This window comes from Ursus arctos, unplaced genomic scaffold (genome assembly GCF_023065955.2).
Source record: "Ursus arctos isolate Adak ecotype North America unplaced genomic scaffold, UrsArc2.0 scaffold_1, whole genome shotgun sequence".
In the NCBI taxonomy this organism is placed as follows: Eukaryota; Metazoa; Chordata; class Mammalia; order Carnivora; family Ursidae; genus Ursus; species Ursus arctos.
In genome coordinates this window covers 94,036,295-94,057,779 of record NW_026622763.1, presented here as the reverse complement: position 1 = coordinate 94,057,779, position 21,485 = coordinate 94,036,295, and the positions used below count along the sequence as shown (strand labels likewise).

At 42.2% G+C, this 21,485-nt stretch overlaps 1 protein-coding gene across 1 annotated transcript in view; it reads left to right on the top strand.

Annotated features, from left to right (window-relative positions):
* The window catches only part of PAX3 (paired box 3), a 93,622-nt gene extending 72,436 nt beyond the window's left edge, over positions 1-21,186 (top strand). The window contains exons 6-10 of the mRNA XM_048214309.2: positions 1,616-1,781; positions 2,640-2,854; positions 19,765-20,011; positions 20,505-20,535; positions 20,694-21,186. Coding sequence (XP_048070266.1) covers positions 1,616-1,781; positions 2,640-2,854; positions 19,765-20,011; positions 20,505-20,535; positions 20,694-20,760 — 726 coding nt within the window. The 3' untranslated portion in view covers positions 20,761-21,186. The remainder of the gene's footprint in view (positions 1-1,615; positions 1,782-2,639; positions 2,855-19,764; positions 20,012-20,504; positions 20,536-20,693) is intronic.
* The last annotated feature ends 299 nt before the right edge of the window (positions 21,187-21,485 follow it).

The window sequence follows — 21,485 nt, the reverse complement described above, 5'->3', positions numbered from 1 at the left end:
TTTTCCTGTTGGAAACTTAAGGAGTATTAAATGTTAGTATTTTGAGGAAGTTCAAACAGCTTTCTTTACCAGCATCATACAATGTGCCTGGAGAAGACCAGACTCTTTTTCAGACAAATGCTTGGGTGAATAGCGAAAGTTTAAGCAGATGCCTTGCCAAAGTATTTGTTAAACTGGGCTTTCTGGCTCCAAAGGGGAGAAATTCCTGCCTCCACTCTTTTAGAAGTCTCCACAACTTCAGAAAAATTACAGTTGTGTAATTGTTAATTTTGTCCTGTAAGGAAATCAAATCTTACCTTTTCTTAGACACGTTGGTCTCCTGCATTATCACCTCCATCTGGAGTGACCTTTTGTTGAAATCATACCCATACTCTAAAATGAGTTCAAACTCTGTCTCTACTCAAAGCTTTCCCTGGTTCTCTGCATTTCCAAATGTGGAGCTTCTACCTCTCCTGAGCCTTTATTTCGGCTTCCTTGAGGGCTCTGTGCATTCCAGAGGATAAGTCTGAAAGTTACTGGGGTGCAGGGATCCTGTCTAATCCTACCATTTCATTCACCCCTTTTCCCCTCTGACTGCAAGCACGATCCTTCATCCATATGAAATTTTCAATGAACTTTCCATATAGGAATTAGAATATCTTTAATTGGTAGAAATACTCTATAATTTTGGGAGAAACATCACACATGCGCTCTGTCAAATCCTTCAAAGTTCTGCATTTAAGCTGCAGATGTAAAAACTGGGCAAGATGATGGGGCCCATTAAAAGCCTTGTATCACAATTCCTTAACATTTCAGATGTCCGGTTACGTTTCTTGCTCCCATTATCACCATTTGTCCCGGCTGCTTGCCAAAATACACGGGCTTTGAATTCTCTGAAGGCATTTTCTTACATTTCACCAGTTTTTTCTGAATGTACCTGCTTATCGTAGTTCTCGGAACAGAGTATTATAGGTGTTTAAAGCTGCGGTAGAAAGAAATGATACACGAATTATTTAAGGGATCTTCTTAGATAAAATGTTTTCATTTCTTGAAATACTCACCTCTTTGGCATTTATTTCCATTAAGATCAGAGCAATGTCTCAACTTTGAAAGGGGTGATAAAAGGGCTCCATTTCTCCTTCTGGTTAATTTATATGACGATATAGGAGCTATGCCCGTAATGACCATAGAAATGCAAAAACAGACTGATAAAATTATTAAACTCTAAGTTAGTGTGATAGGCAAGACCCAGTTAGGACATACGTCACGTACGGGTCAAGGAGGTTCATACATCCTCCCTACAGTGCTGTCATAGATAAAGGTGGATAGGTGCTGGTGACGGTGACCGTGGGGAGCTCCTGTGATTGCCACTCCTGCTCAGTCATCCCTGCCTGTGGTCATCCCGGGGTTTGTGGGGGGCTCTGCAGGACCATGGAAGGTTCAGGAAGCCCCTTTCCTGACCCCTGACATTTCACTCTCCTTTCTCCCCTGACAATACAACACAGAAGGTGGAGGGCTCTTGCATCTATTTGCCCTGTCAGTAAGGGGCCTTTAATCTGTTTTAGCATGAAAAATTCATTAAGAATGTACTCTTATTTCATCAGTGAAATCCTCAAATTTTAAATTAAATCCATAGGTTTGGTTTAGCAACCGCCGTGCGAGATGGAGGAAGCAAGCTGGGGCCAATCAGCTGATGGCCTTCAACCATCTCATTCCGGGGGGATTCCCTCCCACTGCCATGCCGACCCTGCCAACATACCAGCTGTCGGAGACATCTTACCAGCCCACAGCTATTCCACAAGGTATGGAGGGAGTCGAGGGGTTAACAGAGAACTCCCCATTGCTTTCTCAGCTGCTGGGAAATCTTCCTCAATGCTGACATTATTGCTGCTTGTGTGTTAATGACCTTATATCAGGTTGTCCTGAAGGTACCTGTCCCATTTCAGAAACATTGTTTGGTGACATAGTTGGATCTTTCTAGATGAACTGTGTTATAGTACTGTTTCAGTATTTTAAAATGAAACAAAACGATGAAACCAAACCAAAGAACTTTCCTAAATAAATATGCCATTTGCTTTTCCTTGGTTCAAATTTTACTTGTACATTGACACTGCCGTCGGGGATTCACGGAGGGTCTGTGACGGTTACTAACTCTAGTGGTCATAGAGCAAAGGTAAGCTTTGATCAGGTCACTATTGGATGGCACAGAGAGGTGAATGGGAACAGTGAGAAGACTGAATTATTTGGGATTATGAAAGATAGCATTGCAGGCATTCCACGCTAACATTTCAGTGCTTTGAAAGTGTATTTGATATGAAATGCGAGACTTGAGATTCTGACACTGGTTAATTCTTACACTGATTCATAACGCTCACTACCAGAATGGGTTCATTCTCATTGCTCATGTGATTTCTGCGTTCGTGTTCTGGGTGAGTATGCCCTGAAAGTATATACATAAGTTACGTCCTTGCACTTCGGTGCAGAGACGTAGCTATATGGGTTATGATTGGTTCTATATGCATGTTAAGAAACGCAGTTTGAAATTCACGTTTGGTCTGAGCCATGGATACTCCTGGGGGCTTGGGGATGTGCACTTTTGCCCCGCACTTTTGCTGGGGGCCTGCAGGGAGCCTTAGCGCTGACCGTCTTCTTCATTGCAGCCGTGTCGGATCCCAGCAGCACTGTTCACAGACCTCAGCCGCTTCCTCCGAGCACCGTACACCAAAGCACTATTCCTTCGAACCCAGACAGCAGCTCTGCCTACTGCCTCCCCAGCACCAGGCATGGATTTTCCAGCTATACAGACAGCTTTGTGCCTCCGTCTGGGCCCTCCAACCCCATGAACCCCGCCATTGGCAATGGCCTTTCACCTCAGGTCAGTCCCGTGTTTCCAGACAGACGATTTGCTGTATACCAGAACCAAACAGTCAATTCCCCGAGGCGGTCATATAATGAATTGCCAAATTTAAACCATAATGTATTCTTTATACAAGCCACATGATTTCAGTTTTCTGGTTTCCTTTCTCTCCACCCTTCCTACGGGCTGTATCAAAAGTTGTAGCTTGGACTTACAACCCAAGTGATTATTAATGGAATCAGGGAGATTCTGTGTTTATGCCTCGTTGTCAAGGCGGTGGTCAACTCCACTCGCTAGTTCTGAGCTTTGGGTCAGAAGCTCACACACATTTTTTGTTTGTTTGTTTTTTTAAAAAAAAGGTATTTGATCAGCTGATCTGGTTGTGAACAAAAGCACCTAACAGGAAAACACCAAAGCTTTTATAAAACAACTGGAGAGGAAGCAGGAGAGTTGTGTGGAGAGAGACTAGCTGATGACTCCAGAGCTCTGGGATGAATGAGTTATAAATGCACAAATTAGGAGAATTACTGCTACTTTGGGAATATATAGATATTTGAATGTTGTAATTGTTTTTCTAATTTGCATTGGACTAAGAGCCTTTTTTGAGAGATCATATTAATAAATTGCCTTGATAATTGCATGTCAGAGGGTTGGATAAATTTCCTCCATGTGGCATCTGTCTGAGGTTGACATTATTAGCAGTTGTTTAAATACAGATCGCTTGATTTTATTAGAGAGCTCTTGGCCCAGGTGGCGAGGATAGTTGCCCACTAAATTTGGAGAAATGTCACAAAGGGGTTGCAATCTATAATTGCGATCGAGAATCTCTTCAGGGCCGGGAGTGAGAGTTTTAACAGCTTTATCTTTTCTTAACCCCCTTTTTCCTCTTGGTGGTTAGAAAAACAGAGAGAAGCTCAGAATGACAGAAATGAAAAGTGAAAAGACAATTATACTCAATTACACACTAATCACCGACTATCACCGCCGCCTAAGCACCAAGAGGGCATTCTAATAGGCAGAAAATGAGATTTTAATGGCACAAAGGGTGGCCAAAATAACGACTCCTATATCTTTGCCTTCTTCGTTTTCTTCAACTTGTGGTTTGCGTCTTGGGAGTGCAGTTCCTGGGCTCTGCACAACGGTGATAACTCTGAGCAGCTGAAAAGTTCAAAGCCGTCGGAGTTGAAAAGAATGAATAGCAAAGGCAATGAAATAAACATTTCTGCCTAAAGGCAAAAGTTCATAAATCCTTTTTTGTAACAGTCAATGTAATTAAGTTTCATAGATTCCTATAGCACATCCTGGGATAAGAAATAAGAGGTGGCTTTAAACCTCGGCCGAAAAATAACAACATGAAAACAATGAACGTGCCTTCCTACAGGACTTTAATAAATTTAATTTCCAAGGGCTGGCATTTGTGAATGTGATTTTGCATGAAAATCATGGACTTAAATTAGTAGATTCCTCTTTAAAATGCCCAGATTTATAGCATAGAAGCTTCTTCCGCAGTTTAGAGGGAACGTCAGAAGTAGTTATCTCTGCGGTTTTTAACATCAGTCGTTTGGGACCATAGCAGGGCTTTTTCGAACATGACTGGGTTGAAAGTTTTCATAAAAAGTAAACTAACCCTGACTGCTTCTGCAAGGTGAGACCCAGGACTCCCCTGGCATTTCTTTTGTGTTCAGTCAGAACAGAAATAATGACACGAATCTGTATTCTCGAACTGGTAGTCCTAGTTTCTTGCAAGCGTATGAGCTTGTATGTTCTAGTAAGTGTATTCTGCTTGACTCTCTTCTATTCTATTAGAATTATGTTACTGGAATCACTGACACAGTCTTGAAACTGTTCATCTTTGATTTGATGATTCCAGAGTTGGCAGTAGGGTGGGAATCATTCCAATATCAAGCAATGGAAAATTCCACAGGCAACTCTTCCTGTATTTCTTTATTATGCTCTTACGTATTATGTTAATTCCTTACTTATTCCTCTGTACATATCCCGGAGATTTTGCATCTCTACCACATCTTTCCTCCTGAAACCACCACTAGGAATCCGAATTGTCTTAGTACTTGCAGTGTCCTCAGTGAGTTAGAAAGGGGACAGATAATATAATGAAGTCCTTCCTTATTTCTTTAGGCAGAGTCGGGGAACAAAAGACGATGAGCGGACCAGAATCATGCCAAACATATTTTAAAAACAACAGAGTAGGAGAAATGGAAATGAAAACTAGGATTTCTAGAGCCTTGGGGTTTATCACTTCTCAGCATTGCCTCTATTTAAGCAAGGGGGACCAACCCGACTTTTGGTTGTCTGGCTTTATTAGGAATATCCTAAAGAAAATTCGAAGATAAGAGCCCACTTCGAACAGCCTGGTTTACCTGTTAACTAAAGGAGAGAGAAAAGAAAGGCCCTTCAGTCCCACTGCTGATTATGTAGAAGTGCTTATTACTATATTGGATCATACGACATTCAAAAAGGAAGTAATTCTACCATTTTTCCTCTTCCTTTTCTCCTCTACTTCCTCTGCTTCTCTCTGGACATCTAATATGCAGACGAATCAGGCGAGGCTCAGAGAGCTTGAGGCCTGCTGAAGACCACCAGGCACTAGAGAGAGAGTTGGGGCTGGAACGTGGGACCCTTGGCTCCTAGACTAGGATCGTCCCCATGAAAGCACATGGTCGGGCAGAGAGGGACAGGTTTCATGATAAATAGAGGCAGGGGGCTTTCATCACATCTTAAAATCATTTAGTAGAGATGAGTTTTTCTAAGCTTTTGGGTTCAGGTTAAGTGACACTCTTTTTGCTAATATGCTCTTTACCTGCATTTTTGCTTTACACACTTTCCTATCAATCTTTTAACTTCCCCTGGTAGTAAAGGTACCGCATGGTTATTGTAGAAAATGGAAAAAAAATTTTTTTAAGTGGCTCCAGAGTAGAAAAAAGAAATTCCCCCGGGGAACCGCTGTTAATATTTTTACATATTGCCTTCCAGCTCTTTTGGGCCTTATGCCTTTAAAAAAAGTATAATTGAGATAATAGTGTATATAGCTTTGCATGTTGTTTTCTTTCCATCTTTACATTTCAGCATTGGTCTTTCCCTCCACCAAGTAACTTACATGAAATTGATTTAAAGGCTTTTGAGTTATTTCAGTGGGTTCACTGTAGATTTTTTTAGTGGAGGCTGTTTGACATGTTCAAAATAATGTGTGCATTGCATTTGACTTTCTTCCTAGTGGTGTTGGCCATTCAGACTTGGATCTCATGAGAATTGTTTCTCTGTGTGTCTGTGTCTGTTAGTTGGTTATCTTCCTCTTGGACATAACTGCTCCCTCAAGCCAAGATTCCTCCAAAGCTTGGAATCAGAGCTATCAGCCCAAGGGTATTTCTTAAACGCCCTCAGCGCTTTTCTCAGGGAGGATCTCAGCCTCATGAGGGACAGGTGTGAAACAGTGACTCGGGAAGACCACACCTGTCCAGCTGGTCAGATTTGAGCAGCAATAGACCCACATGTTATTTGACAAAAGATCAGGATATTGACAAAACCTTTTAGAAACTTGGGGCAATACCCTTCCTCAAGTTTATCTTGTTCCAAGGGAATCAGTAACTACATCTGAAAAATATGGCCATTTTTTTGGTGGAAAAACTGAGACCACTGCAGGACAATCATCTAAACGGCAGGGTGAGCAGCTGAGGACTTAAGATCCAAATCTCTCTCTCTTCCAGTTGTTACTAATTCTCGTATAAACTCAAATGACACATTTCGCTTGCCGAAGAAGTGAAACGGCTTAGCGAGTCTTCCATAGGCTCCGGCACTGATATTTGACCTGATTTTCCTGCAGGCATTGTCCAAAGGCTTCACCAAATGGACGGGTTGGCTTTACATTCTTCTGGAGACTGATCTGTTGGGGGAATCTGAGACAAGAGTCCCAGGGATGGGTGACAGAGGAGATAGGCTATGACCTCAACCTTTTTTGCTGTCTCTGAATTGCATTTCGTCTGAACCACGTAACCCTTGTAGGAGATGGGGCTTCTTACACTGAATGACAAACAGCCTCCGAGAAGACCATTCAAGTCACTCTAGCGAGGGCTTTCCCCTGCAGTAGCAGCCTTCTATGTAAAGGTTGTGTTCTCCTGGTGTGGGGACCATACAGAAAGAACACAGGGAAATAGAGACCAGTATTTCCCCTCCAGACCCAGATGGCACGTTCCCAGCACCTTGCTGCACGTGGAGGAGAGAAGAAGGAATGCTGACTTGGAATACAGAGCGCCAGGGAAATCCTACCACATGCTTAAGACATGAGACTAATTAACATTTGGCCCATGTTCTTCCAATTAACTTCCCTTTGCAAGAAACACTACCCTTACTGCTCCCCCACACAGAACCAAACCCCCAAAACAAGGCCAATTAATTTAACAAACTTTTATCATTTCGTGCCACACCCCCATCCCATGGCTGTAATCGCCATAGTTTTTGGTAACAGCTTCGAATGATTTCTTGAGTGAAATACAGTATCAGTGGGGTTACGTGATTTCTAGAAAGCTTTTTTTTTTTTTTTTTTTTACTGTTCTGTTGTATACAAAAATGGGCCAACTTGGCTGCATTTAGGGTTCATCAACCATTGCAAATGATTCTTCAAATGTTTTGGGTTTGGTAAAACCTAAAACACATTTTGCCAAGCACTTTTCCTCCTTAATTTTTCAAACTGTGTATTTTAGGGAAAATTTGATCCATATGGTTTTGATTCATTTACTCTTATATCATTGACATTTTTTTTTCCTACGGAGCCATTTGATATCCAAGAAGCTTTCTGAGCCTTTCCTACGTTCATTTTAAGCATTTTCCTCCTTAAAAAGAGGAAGTCCTCTTTGCAACCTCAGAGGCCATAAATTTTGAGTACTCTCTCAATTCGGCAATACTTAAAAATACATTTGGCATAAATCTGGATTATTATGAACACATTTTATGTTTAGAGCAGATGGGCAGATTTTCGTTTCTGATTTACGAGTGAAACCAACGACAAAATAAGAAAATGGGCTGAAACTACAAAAAAAAGTTTTGTTTTGAGGAACGTTTAACTGTTATTAATAAATCCCTACGGTAAGAGCTGTGCTTAGAGGCCTCATTTCAAATTTTCGTCCAGGTCTTGGATAAGATTTAATTGAATAACCAGTACACCTGTCTTATTTCATGGATAATCTACTGAGGAAAGAAAAAAATTCTCGCAAAGCCTGTGTACCAGGCTTAAAAACGCTTGAATGTTTGCTCGCGGCTCCACACCTCAGGAACAAAGCACAGGTCTGCACATCTCATCAAGCCCGTGGACCATGCATCTGTTCCGTCTGGTTGCAGGACCATGGCTCTGTGGGGAATGGGATGGACCCAAGAAAGAGCAGATAGATCGTGGCACTAACGAGACTGTGGTTAATGGCGGAGGACAACTGGGATCAACTTTTGTTCTTAGCCACATTTTACAAAGGAAAACCTCCAACTCAACCAGCCATCCAGTTGCTTTTAAAGAATAATATTAAAATTGAGATTATTAGTGTGTAATGTATGTAAATTGCATATTTCGTGGCAGCCACGCTTTATTAGGATGCTTCTTCATTTCATGCATATATGTATTAGACCGTCGTGGTTCCATTTCAAATCAGATTTCAATTGCTCCGCACAGTTTCTTTTGACAAACATTTGTTAATCCCGACACTTATTAGGGAGAAGCATTTAAGTGTTAATAGGTGTACACGAAACTCAAGACTGCTTTTGATTTTGCTTGTCATTTTCTGCACCGCAGTGTTCACAACGATCTCAGATTCCTTAGCTCCAAGGCAAGATGATGGTTGTTCTTTGTCCCGCGAAGGAATAAGGGCTTACTACGGGATCAGCTTGTTCCGTGGAGGCGGTATCGTCATTAAGAACGGTTGTGATGGGTACTTTTCGGTCGCATAGAAGGAGAAATCTTTTTCACTGTGGCGTGGTAATTGCTTGACCTTTTCTTGTACTGCCGGTCCACGGCAAAGCGGTAAGATTTACCCTGGTGGCGGGGCTGGCTCCTGTTTCAGGAGAGCTATTTTTCTGGCTGCTTTCGGGCACACATGCAGAAGCGGCTCGATGCCAGGCCATTTGTTTTGTCCATTTCACACACAGGTTGCAGACTCGGCACCCTCAGCCCTCCTTTATCATTGCGCAGAACCAGACAAGCAGGTGGCCTGCCACCAGCCCGTTTCCCAACAGAGGCACTTCCTTCCCTTGACACTTTCCAGAAATTCACCTGTGGAGGAAAATGGAGTGATTTTGATTAGAGAGATTGGTTGGGTGTCAAACAAAGCTCGGACAGAGAGACATTCCATGCAAAAGTGGCAGTCCCTCCAAAGCTTGAGCCTCCTTCGGTTTCACTTCTGAAGCAGCCCATGAGCTCAAAACCAGGGCTGCAGGAGCCTCACGTGTTTACGAAGGCTCCAGGATGTTTATGATCATAAATGAGCCCATTTCAGCTACAGCAGAATAACTGGGGACCATTCGCATGTTTCCACTCTGCCATGCTAGGTTTTCGCGATGCTCTGCTGCGCGGTGAAAACATTGCTGCTAATCCATTTGTTGAATCAGTGCAGGCTGTAATTGACCCGGTGCCTTTGGTTTTTCTCCGAAGGCTGTGGTTGCTCCCCTTAAAGAAGAGGAGGCGAGCCCTGGTTTATGTCAGCTCTGGCCGCAGCGTCTTGAGTTAGTTACAGATTGGGAGAATTTTGCAAGAAACAACTACTTGGCCCAAATCTCCTTTTTTTAAAGAAGGGAGGGAGCAGCATCAATGACTGAATCTTACATCATCTCACTGAAATGAGCCACAAACAAACCTTTCTTGCTGAATTACATTTTTTTGTGTGTCTGCTGAATTGATTTAAAGAGAAACTCCATCAGCTACTTTCCCCCATACGTTGGACAAATCAAATGCAACAACCCCGTGGTTTGGGGGCCCATTTGAATTCCTTTAATTTTTAGGGGAGAAAAAAAATTGAGTGTGATTGCTGGGTCTATAACTAAGCTACTAGAATAAGAAGTTTTTCTTTGTAGTCAGTTAAAGCACAGGAAAGCCATGCTGGATTCTAGTGTGAGGCCAATGGTCTGAATCAAGCCTTTATATGTGGTTGGAATGCAATGTAAAGCTTTTAATTTATTACTGCATTTGCAAAATGGCAATATCTACAGAAATCTGAATACTTGCATATTTATTCAATTAGGGGCTGAATGTGTGCTTTGTACTGCAGACACAGAAGACTGGATTTACTCATTAGTTGTGTACTATTTTTTGTTTTCTTTTTTTCTAAAGAAATCTGTTTCTGCAGAACAGTCTGGGTCTCATCAGAGGTGTGTATTTTTCAATGTACAGTATAATATTTAAAAATCACTCTTGACATTTAGCTAGAATTCAGTGAACTAGAGTTTCTGAGGTTAGTGATTGCACTGTTCCCGCTGGTCAATGAGAACGATGGGCAGTTGCGAGACAGTGCATTTTGCAGACTCCCAGGGTAGGAGTTCCACCTGGAAGGGAATATTTCCTACCTGTGACAGGATGGCAGTCCGTCCCCGGCACTGAACTAATGAAGGAGGCAGGCATTATTTCAAGAAATAACTTATCTTCTTACCTCACAAAAAACTGAAGGTCTCATTTTGGGCAGCTTGCATTAAAAAAATCTAATTAAACTCTGGATTTAAAAATCGCCTGCAGCGCTGGGCCTCTGTGTGTGTGTGTGTGACTCCACAGGAAAATTTCTAGATTGGTGGCAACTCTGTCATGACTCTTGCAGGCAGAATTTTTCTTTTTGCCTCTGTTGAGGTCCACTGGTGTGTCTGTACCTTGTGAACACACGTACCACGTACCACGCTGTATTATCTGATAATGTACACATTCCCCTCTTCACTTCTAGAGGAGTGGTACTAGGTCCTAATCATCTTGGAACACCCAGGAACCAGGCAGTGCCTCATCATAAAGGTTTCTTCCCCGTAGTGGGCTCCTTGAAAGGTGGTTTGGGGAAATGGATTCTGAATCAACAATTTGATACATGTTCCAAATTATATCCCTTTGTCTTCCAAAGTCCCAGGGCACATCAGCCTACTAAAGGCTCTGACAAGTCTTGCAGTATAGAAACATGTTTGTTTCACTCCGTGTTTTCTGATTTAACTATGGAGCCCTTCTGTTGAGTATCAAACTACCAAGTTTTGCGGAACATTTCCTAGGAGAATAAGAGAAAACACGGGTAGAGATCCGCTCACGATTTGTTCATGTCTAAAATGCTTCCCTTGATTTTTTTTTTCATCAGTGAATCTTCTTTCTATGTAATGTCTGATGTTATCTTCTCCTTCCACACATTGTACCCCTCTCTGTCTAAAAACTTAGCAGGTGGAAGAGTAATTTTAAAGAAGAAGCTGTGAGCTGCTTACTAACGTTTAGATAGGGAGAGAAGGGCGTAAATAAAGGAAAGAACTCCTGTTTAGTGACTCGATCGCAGTGTGGGTGTAGCTCATTGATCTAAAGAAGGAGCCTCGAGGTCAAAAGCACCAGATTTCAAAACGAATCAGCCACTTGCTAGCTGTGTGTCTTCGGGCAAGTTGCTTACACTATCTTCGCTTCTGTTCCATTTTCCTGTTAAACGGGGAAGATAACAATAACAAAAAATTGTCCAGTAGAGCTCGGCTGAGAAGCGCAGTACTTTGGAAATTTGGAAATGCTTTTTATGAAGCAATAATATGAATTCAACGGGGCTTTCACTACTGTTTACTCCAAAATAACCCATGAGCCTCCGACAAAAACCAAAAACTTTGTCCCTGCCAAAGAAGGCAAAGGTGGAAACTGAGTCATATCAAAAGAAAGGCAGGTTCTTGGTGGAGTGGAGGGTTTTCAGTTGTTCTGTCCATTCCGAATGCAGGAATTGTCACGTACCTAAGATACAGCAGGCCCCAGAAGTGCAATGTACACAACTCGGTTTCGTTTGAGAAATTCAGATAACAATAACATAAAAACTCACTACAGTAAGAATACGAGCCAACCGTCCTTTATTCCATGGGCCTAGAGGTGGGGAAAGAACAGGGTTATCCTGATGGTTTCCTTTTCTTAGTCTCACTTCGATTTACTGAAATACAATATCGACATGGACACGTTTTTAAAAAATCTACAGCCAGATTCTGTGGTACTGGATGCCTTAAAGGTAAGCGAATCTGATAAAAGCTATGCTTCTCTCTTCAGTAAAGAATAGAGGCAGCTAAGACAACAGGTACAATGGAAAGATCTTAGAAAATAAGGGACAATCTAACCAAGTAATTTTGAGCTACCAATTGGGGAATATTCTTTTAATCACTAAATTACAAAGACACTATTTGGTCAAGACCTGTAGGAGCAGATTTAGTTTCTGTAGCTCAAAGAACTATGTAAGTGGTTTCACTGTGGACCCTGGATGTTTCCAGCATAAACATCAGTTTCCTGTGCGATAAGGAGACACAGCCACCATCCACCTTGTGATCAAGGACGTAAGAAAATTTTCAGTAGAAAAGCAACACAACATCTTTGTTGGCTCAGCATCCCTGGAATTGGGTAAGGGAGGGAATCGAGGTACATAGGATTTTAGCTTAGTGGGGTAGTAGCTTCTGGTTCTTGGAAGACTGTATTCTCAGACGTCCCCTGTCTGTAGAGTTACTGCAAATTTCCCTGCATCTTGGATGGATGCTTATCCTGCCTTACCACAAAGCCTGTGAAACAGGCCAGAACACATTTCCTAAAGGATATATTCATTCTTAGACTTTTGCAAGGCTGTCCTCTGCTTTCCCATGGTTAGTAGAAATAGCCTTCTTGACATCAACTCATTAAATTAGTATCACTTGTCTTATCAGTTGACTCTCTCCTCTACCCTGAGAACATACCTTCTTTCCCATGAAGAGAAGGATAGGGAACCTTCTCTTCTGTAATCTTGGGCATTTAGTAGATGGAGTCTTATGACCTTGACTTTGGGCAGCCATAGAAAAATTTGCCTACATCACACATGGTCTGGAAGAAAGAAGAGATGTCCTTGTTGAGATGGGCCACTGTTTTCCTCCCTTAGTAGGTTGGAGTACCTGTCCCCCGTGTTGTTAGCGTGTTGGTGGAAGGGAAAATCTCGGGGGAAAGAGAATACAGTGTAGCCCAACATCCTTTGTTTCAGAGGGGCAGAGTTTAGGACCGTCTTTCTAAAAGCCAGCGTGGACTTCTAGTCTGTTTTAAGTTTTCTTGTGTGTGCGTGAATGTTAGAGCTGGGCAGTTAAGGTGCACGCAGGAGTGGTCATGAGGGTGAATGAGCCCCGCAGTTCCTTGAATGCAGGTTGACTTTATGGGCAATTAGGGATGAAGTTTTAATCCATCTCCCTGAAGTACTGTGGGATGCCCAAGTGTAGAGCTTTTCCCTTTCTAGATTCGGAATCCCAGGTCCCAGAGGGTCAATTAATATTTAGCAAACATGTCCTGAAGTCGTCATGAAATTAAACCAAGATATATGTTTGATTTTCCACAGTCACGTGTTCAGGCAGGGTTTTGAAGTGGTGATGGGTTTGAGCGCTTACCTTTTGGAGGGCTGCTGTGGTGGTGGGGAGAGTTAACAGCAGGTAATGCCATTCCTCCCAGAGAGAGTTTGAGACTGTGTGTTAAGTGATGAATGAGGGTATCTGACCCACATCTGTTTTCCATTAGAATGGAACATTGCCCTGACATCGTTAGGAGCATTTGTCAAGATTCCCTGGACAGAGCTTCTGTAAATTACATGCTGCAAATGTGTCAGGGTCAGATAAGAGGATATCATTAACTCCCTCAAGTTTACTCAGGGCTCTGTCAGTCCATCTTAATATGCTAACAGCCAACGATTTTCCTTGAGCCGTTTTGTTATATTTTTCATTCATAGAAGAAAAAAAGTCGATGCTCTTCCCCCCCCACCCCCAATATTGCACATGTTCTTTTCTCATAAATCATATTAATTGTAGACATGGTCACAAAGCATATTAAATGCAGGCATGCGTAAATGAATTAAAACATATGAGAATTTTATTATGACCCATGGTGGGTCTAACATAGTCAAATACCAACTCTGTTAACTGGCATCCTTTTTCATTTGGGTGGAATAAGCTTTTTCTTAATGGGCTTTATTTTATTGATAATAGATGGACATGATTATCGTTGGCTAGACGTAAACAAGACGTGTGTGTGTGTGTGTGTGTGTGTGTGTGTGTGTGTGTGCGTGTCATTATTGCACGCCATTTCTATGCTGAGTCTTTGCCTGGATCTGTGGTTTAGTCAGCAGTGCCTAAAGGATATTGCTTTCAATTTAACAGCTTAGCTCTATTGAGAAATAGGTACTCTAAAGAATCGAGGAAATAAAAGTTATTCTGTGATTGGTCATAGGGCTGGAGATTAAATCACATCTATCAGAGTTTATCTGAGATGGTACTGACTGCGTTCTTTACAAATAAAACTTAGAAGTGCAGGTAGCATAGGAGCCACGGACGTCTGGCATTCAGACTCTTGAATCATGCATTAAACATAGCTACTTGCAACATGTAAGCTAAGGAGTAAAATAAAAAATAAGGGTGTGTTCAGCTGGACATTTTACAAACACTGGTTTTCTATCTGGTTAGGTAAGGAAAGGTCAGGCATGCCCTTGCCGTAACTGTGGGTGTGGGTGGGAAGGTCACCATACTTACCTTAAAGAAACTTCTGCCCTCGGGCAACTTCCCTCTTACAGCTTTTAAACAGACAGGGCCAAAAAATCTAATTATTTAGATTCTAATCAACTGCAGGATCATTCCTAAGGCATTTGAATCTGAAGGCAATGTTCTGGTTCTCAGTTGTTCAAATTTAGGCTTTTGCAGGCTCCAAGATACAGTCACTGAAATTTAACCATCAGATGACTCCTGCAGCGTCTGTGTAGCCAAAACAACAACAACAACAACAAAAACCCCATTTAGACATTTGAGTATTTTTGTTTGGTTTTGAAAATACATTATATCCAAATTAAGAATATATACAGTCAGTATACACAGTTTTGGAGGGGAAGGTAGAAGCTGGGAAAAAAAGCCCGTCCTATCATACGTAACTGTATTTCACAATCACAAGAATATCTGATTACTTAAGAACAAAAAAGAAAGTACAGACACGAACCAGGATTCCTACTAAGGAAAAACGACATGCGAGATGTACACCATAATTTGCTAAATCATTTGAGGTTTCTGATTAGCTCTGAGCCCTTTCAACTGACGGCAAAACCATAACACTTAGGCTAAGACAAATATTTTCCAGATTCATTGTTTCAAACGTAAATCTTCATTTGGCCCGTAGTTTTTATCTTTTATATATAATCTTCCAATAGGAAAATTAATTCAAGGGAAATATGGCATGAAGCAATTGTAAAGAGTGTTTTTTTCCTGAACCATATAATCTTCCGATCAAGATAGAAACAACCTATTTGGAATTCTGAAACTTGAGAATGACCTTAAAGAGATCTTTCGAAAATGTCTCTAATAATTCAAATGATGCAAGGATCTGTGCAAGGGTTGGCACACGATTCTAAGGCTTTGGATTTTTTAAAAAAGGTTATCCACAAAAAGGGGAAGTGTTTTTGGAGGTAACTATTTAGAAATATACTGAATAGTTGTTTTTTCAGGTGCCTCACCTAGGAGTTGTACTCCTTGTGAAATCGTTCTCCTACACCCCTTCCCAGTGGGACAGAACAGAGATCTTTATTACAGAAAAATTCTTCTTGGTCATTGCATCTCTTGGACTTATCTGGCATTTAGTAAGAGTGTGGTTGGTGTTCCGTAGACAGAAATGAATGGCCCTGAGTTTATTTATTTTTCTTTGAAATTGTTTGTGAGAGCCAGGCATAATTATGCTTTCCTCAACCCCAAATTAAAAAAAAAAAAAAATCAGGCAAAAATGCTAGTCCTGTCATAGAAACAGCTTGCTATGAGGGGGGAAAAAAAACCCATTTTACAACAAATGAAGATTTTATTTTAGGCTTTGAATGACAAATTGCTGTAGGAAAAGCGTGTATAAAAGAAATTGCGAGAATATTCTTAGAAAGAAAATATGACTGGAAGACATTCCGTAACCATATTGGGGGAGTTCTAAGAAGTTCGTTTACCAACTTCTTTATGCAGCAACAAGAAATTTCCATAGCTTTCCTTGAACCACATGAAATACAAAATGGCTTTTAAAGATATGTACATTAAAGTGTAATGGGACCCATCCATAGAGACTTGAGGTTTTAAATTATGTTAGGGGAAAGTAATGCATTTTGTATTGATACCTTCACTATTTTATTTTCCAATGCAGATTTCCTTTTCAATTTTTAAATTAGAAGTTACTAAAAAGATGTGTATTTCTCAAGTTTTCTACATGTGAAGTATTAAAATAAATCATGTTAGTTTCCAATTATTTGTTAATTTCCATTTTGGGCCACCTGTAGGAAAATATTAGTTCCTCTTATCCATCCTTATACAGTTCTTGAGAGAGAAATCATGAGGACAGTATGTGACCATCACAGTGGAAATAAGAACTTGTGGGAGAATGTCTGTCTCTTGGCTCTATTGGGGAAGTCAAAGGGAGCAAAGATGGTGGGTCTCTGGTCCTTTTTCAGTTTTCATGTTAGCCACTGCAGGTACTGGGCTGCTGAGCTAAGGGCTTTTGCTCAAGCGGAAACTGACACTGGCTTTTTGTGGGGGACACAGGCCAATACTGAAAGGAAGACCCAGCGTGGATTCCTCCTGTTTCCTTCACGCAGCAGTCATCCCTCCTGACTGAGTCATGCTCTGCAATGTCTTTAGGACACTGTGTCCTGGAACCTTAAGGGACTGTATTTCTGTTGCCCTGGAATATGGCTCTGACAGATCCTACTGTGTCTTGTCCATCCTCCAGGAGATCTATTTCTAGGTCTTAGATTTAAATCTTGTCCTAAAGTATTTTCTAATTCAGCAACTGCCAAAAGTTGCGCCATGAACCATAAGCTGAATTTTGCTTGCAGGAAGGACTCATTTCTTCTCTTTTGGGATCTTCATGGTGTTCTCCCATGGACAAAATTATTACTGCTTTCAAAGTTAATGCAAAGAAAAAATATATGGCAGAGGATGAAAAAATAAGTTTATCACAAAAACGTACAGATGGCTCGTGGGAGTGTGTGCATGTTTTGAGCACACTGTGTGTACAGTTTGCTCTTTGACTGTAATTGTGTATTGATATTCCAGTTCTCCCTTAAAGTGATACAATATTAACTAGGTTTCAAGTAAGTATTTTCATGAAAGATGCTATTAATCTAAATATAATTCCATTTTATCTGGTTCCATTGGATGTTTTTTGTTCTCCAGGTTAATATAACTACAAAATTGCTTTTGCTAAGTGTTTGTTTTTACTCAGCCCAGTTTATTTGCAATAAAATATTTGTGCCCTGTGTCATTATCTCCCTTTCATTGACATGGTCACATTTGTCATGTTTTTATTTTCCCCATCCATTCTTGCTCCTGGGCTAGTCCACAAAGAGATACCCCTGATTTGAAAGGGGTAGGCTTGGCACTGAACAACCTCTGTTTTAGATCCTTTTCTTCTAGTAGACATGCCTGCATAATTTGGGCTGAAATAAAATACTTAATAAATTAGTACATCAATAGCTTTTAAAAAATTTTATCCATATAGAGGTACTGTAAAATCTTCTATACAAACTCAAAGGCAAAAAAAAAAAAAAAAAAAAAGAAAAGAAAAGAAAAGAAAAGAAAAAAAACCATGTAGGTGGAAGAACATTCAGGAAATAACTTAAATGCATTCTAGGTTATGTTCAAGTTTTTTAAGTGAGAAAATGAAGTAATTAACTTACTATAAACAGCATCGGGGAGGGCCGTGAGAACCCCACATTCTGGTGACTCCCTACCCTCCCAGAGCTCTGAATCCCCAGTAAAACAAAATGCTGTTCTGTCACCCATGATTATTTTTTAGAATGTAAGTAGTTTTAAGGTTTTTTAGAAAGCAGTTTCACCACGTAATTCAGGAAAACGTAGGTCCCCTGGAACATCTTTAAAAATTCGGGTATTTGCCATGTTGCTTTCCACACACTGGCCCCCCCACCTCCCACAGATTCACACGCACAACTCAAACGAAAAGGCAGACGAGGAAACATAGACTAGCTCTTCAGGGTGGAGGAGATCGGTGGCTTGTTAAAATAGAGGAAGAAAGGGTCACCCGTAGAGGGCGGTTAAGCAGACCTGCCCCCACTTTTGTCTCTTGGGGCTAATTGACCGTAGATCAGTTGAAAGCTGCATTTCAAGAAGATTTTGTTTAGATAGCAGGATGATGCAGACCCTTCCCGAAGGGGACTGTGGCGTCGTTGGTTTCTGAATCTAATTTAAGATGTCTTTTCTGGGATGCCAGGCTAGCCCCTGTCTCCCACCTTGTTGGAACCCCTCCATCCAGGATTCCTTGGCCTGAATTACCTGGGTGGACAGCATGAGGCCAGAGTCACGGCTTGGGGCTCACCGCCACCCTCTCCTCTTATCTGTCACTTTAACTGCCCTATGTGTCAAAGTCCCTCAAACACAACAGGGAGATTACGGCCCTGTGTGTGGTTGTGAGCTCCCACGCCGAAATACTTGGCACACAGGCTCTGCACACAGTACCTGGTTTCTCCTGCACCTGTTCCTTGACCCCTGCCGCTAGATGGTGTGAAGTTGGGAAGAATCACTCCCACTCCCCGGTTGCAGTTTTCCAGCTGCCAAATTAATTCGCCACTTGACTTCCATCACCAGAAGCTGTAAGGGTCAGCGAGCTTGAGTTCGCGAAACACTTCCCCGTGCGATCTGAAAGTTCTGTCATCACAAGGTGGTGGTTGTTGTTTTTCTTTTAAAAGTTCTCCGGCTCTCCAGGGTTATTTACAAAACTGAACAGAATTTTTAGAACATGCGTGCATTTCGGGCTTTTCTTTTAACGTCTTCTTATATATGAAATGTTTAGATAAGAAATGTAAAGGCAGGGAACGGAGGCAGGTACTTGGAGAGTTGTTTGCCCCCCTCCCCTTCTTCCCTCCCTCCCTCCCTCTCTCCCTCCCTCCCTCCCTCCCTCCCTCCCTCCCTCCCTCTCTTCCTTCCTTCCTTCCTTCCTTCCTTCCTTCCTTCCTTCCTCCTCTCCTCCCTCTTTCTCTCCCTCCCTCCTTCCTTCCTTCAGTACCTAACATGTATCAGGTACCGTGTTAGACACTAAGACTATAAAGGTGAGTAGGTTATGGCCCTCAAAACTCTCATAATTCAGAGCAGGTGACCAAAGTCATGACTGCACCGTGGGAGGGATGAGTAAAGCACTAGGGAGCATCGGGGAGGGAGTAATTATCTCTGAGTACTTAAGGACGGCCTAGGTAGGGAGAGGAACTTTCTTGAGAGGGAACGCTATGAGAATAGACATAGGCATCCTAAGATACACGAAAAGAATTTCACTCCAATCCGTTGAACTTTAAAAAAAAAAAAACTAATGTCTGTTTAAAATCACATGTGAAGCTTCCAGATGTAGCCAGTGTACTGTATGAACAGATACGATTTCTCCCTCTGTCCTTCTGTCCCTCCTTCCTTTCCCCTTCTTTGAAATTCTAGTCCAATTTTATCGCTAGGGGCATGGTGAGGCTCTCTTTCCACCTCTTTTTCTTTTCCCTCCCTCCCCCCTGCTCCCTCCCCGCCTTTCCTTTTTCTGAAACCTCCATCAGATGTTCTCACTGGGCATGATGCTGTGTCCGTGGCCCTTTGCGCTGTGGTCGGCGTCTTCTGGACAGCCCTGTCCCCGCAGATTTCCGAAGAAATAAAAATAGGACTTTTCTAGTTATCCTCTCGGCTCTCAGCTATGATCTGGTCCTCTCTGCATTCTTACTTCCTCCCAATCTGCCTGTTTATTTTAGGTAATGGGACTCCTGACCAACCACGGTGGCGTACCCCATCAGCCCCAGACCGATTATGCTCTCTCCCCTCTCACCGGGGGCCTGGAACCTACCACCACGGTGTCGGCCAGCTGCAGTCAGAGACTAGACCATATGAAGAGCTTGGACAGTCTGCCAACATCTCAGTCCTACTGTCCACCCACCTATAGCACCACGGGCTACAGTATGGACCCTGTCACAGGCTACCAGTATGGGCAGTATGGACAAAGTAAGCCTTGGTCTCTCTGGGGCTCATGACTCCTGACAAGATGAAAAATCTCAACCCTTCCTTAAGAAAGGGGCGGCGGCGGCAGGGTTAGGCCTGACATCCCAGTATCAGTTTCGTGGTAAAGCCCGCCGACTGTTCCAGCAAGGGCTCCCTTCTATCGTTATTTTCTTAACTGATGTCAACAACATCTTGCGGTTATTAATTGCCGCGATGTGAAGACTGATTGGCACTAGGTAAAACACAGGGGTTGGCCAAAATGAAATAACCCCTGGCATTAGAAACACATGTTCTTAATGAGGTCAGCTCAAGGATCATATGGGCTATAATCCCGAGGACGCAGACTTGTGTCAAACTTGTCTCAGGAATAAAAATATTAGTCTCGATCCTTTGATACCAGGGTATTAAATATGACATTGTCAGCCTGTAGCTGATTTTGCCCCTTGCTGTGAATTGTCCTAGCGTGACCTAAAAAGCTACGTGTGCTTCCTTACAGGTGCCTTTCATTATCTCAAGCCAGATATCGCCTAAGTGAACTGTCCACTTGGAGCTAAAACTGGCCCTGTTTCCGGTCTCCACAGCCTACACATGAAGAATCTTCTCAGAAAAAAAAAAAAATCACCTTTTTGGGGGGCAGTCTCGCCAGGAGACGAAGAAGAGTGATTGATTATTTTTCCTCCAGTAGTTGGTTTCAAATTCTTTTGAACGTATTGGACAAAAGCAGTGGAAGAAAGGAAGGCCTGGAACGGTGAAAAGACAAATGCAACATTTTAAGGCAATGATTTAACATGGTTACACAACAAGTACCCCGACTCTTTAGTGCTGATGATCAAGGAGCTAAAACATTCCATCTGTGTGTGTGTGCGTGTGTGCGCGCGTGTGTGTGTGCGCGTGCGTGCGCGTATGTCCCTGTGTGTGAGATTTATCTGGACTGGTTCAGGCAAGCAGAATGTTCTAAACTATAGTTGGAAAGTACTCTAAAGTAGCACGTGTTTGATGTTCAGTGCTGACACTCATACAGTTTTAAAACTGCTCGCGTAACGAAGCAGGAATGGAGGAATCCTTGACTTTCTTACACACTGGAAATGGATATAAAAAATCCATGGCACCATTTTTTAGGAAGTTAGACTAGATGTAAAGGACCTCCCAAATAAATTATTTGTGATCTTATCCTCATTTGTAACCCAGTTGTCAATAAATGTCCCCGGGGGCGGACAGCCTTGCGGACAGGATATGGGATAACGGGAAGAAAAAGTTTGTTTTCTTTCTCGGTGTGGGGAGAGGTAGGTGACATTGTCCCAGTTCATTTTCATTTTGAAGCCAACCTGGCCGGGGGTGGGGGAGGGGGTGCGGTGGAGAGGAAGTGACGAGCATTCCCACAGCTGCTTATCGGTGTGCAATACTGTGTACCTCACGGATGCTTTGGCCATGGCCAGGGCCGTAGAAACAGAACCAGAACTATATTTTTGCAGGTGCT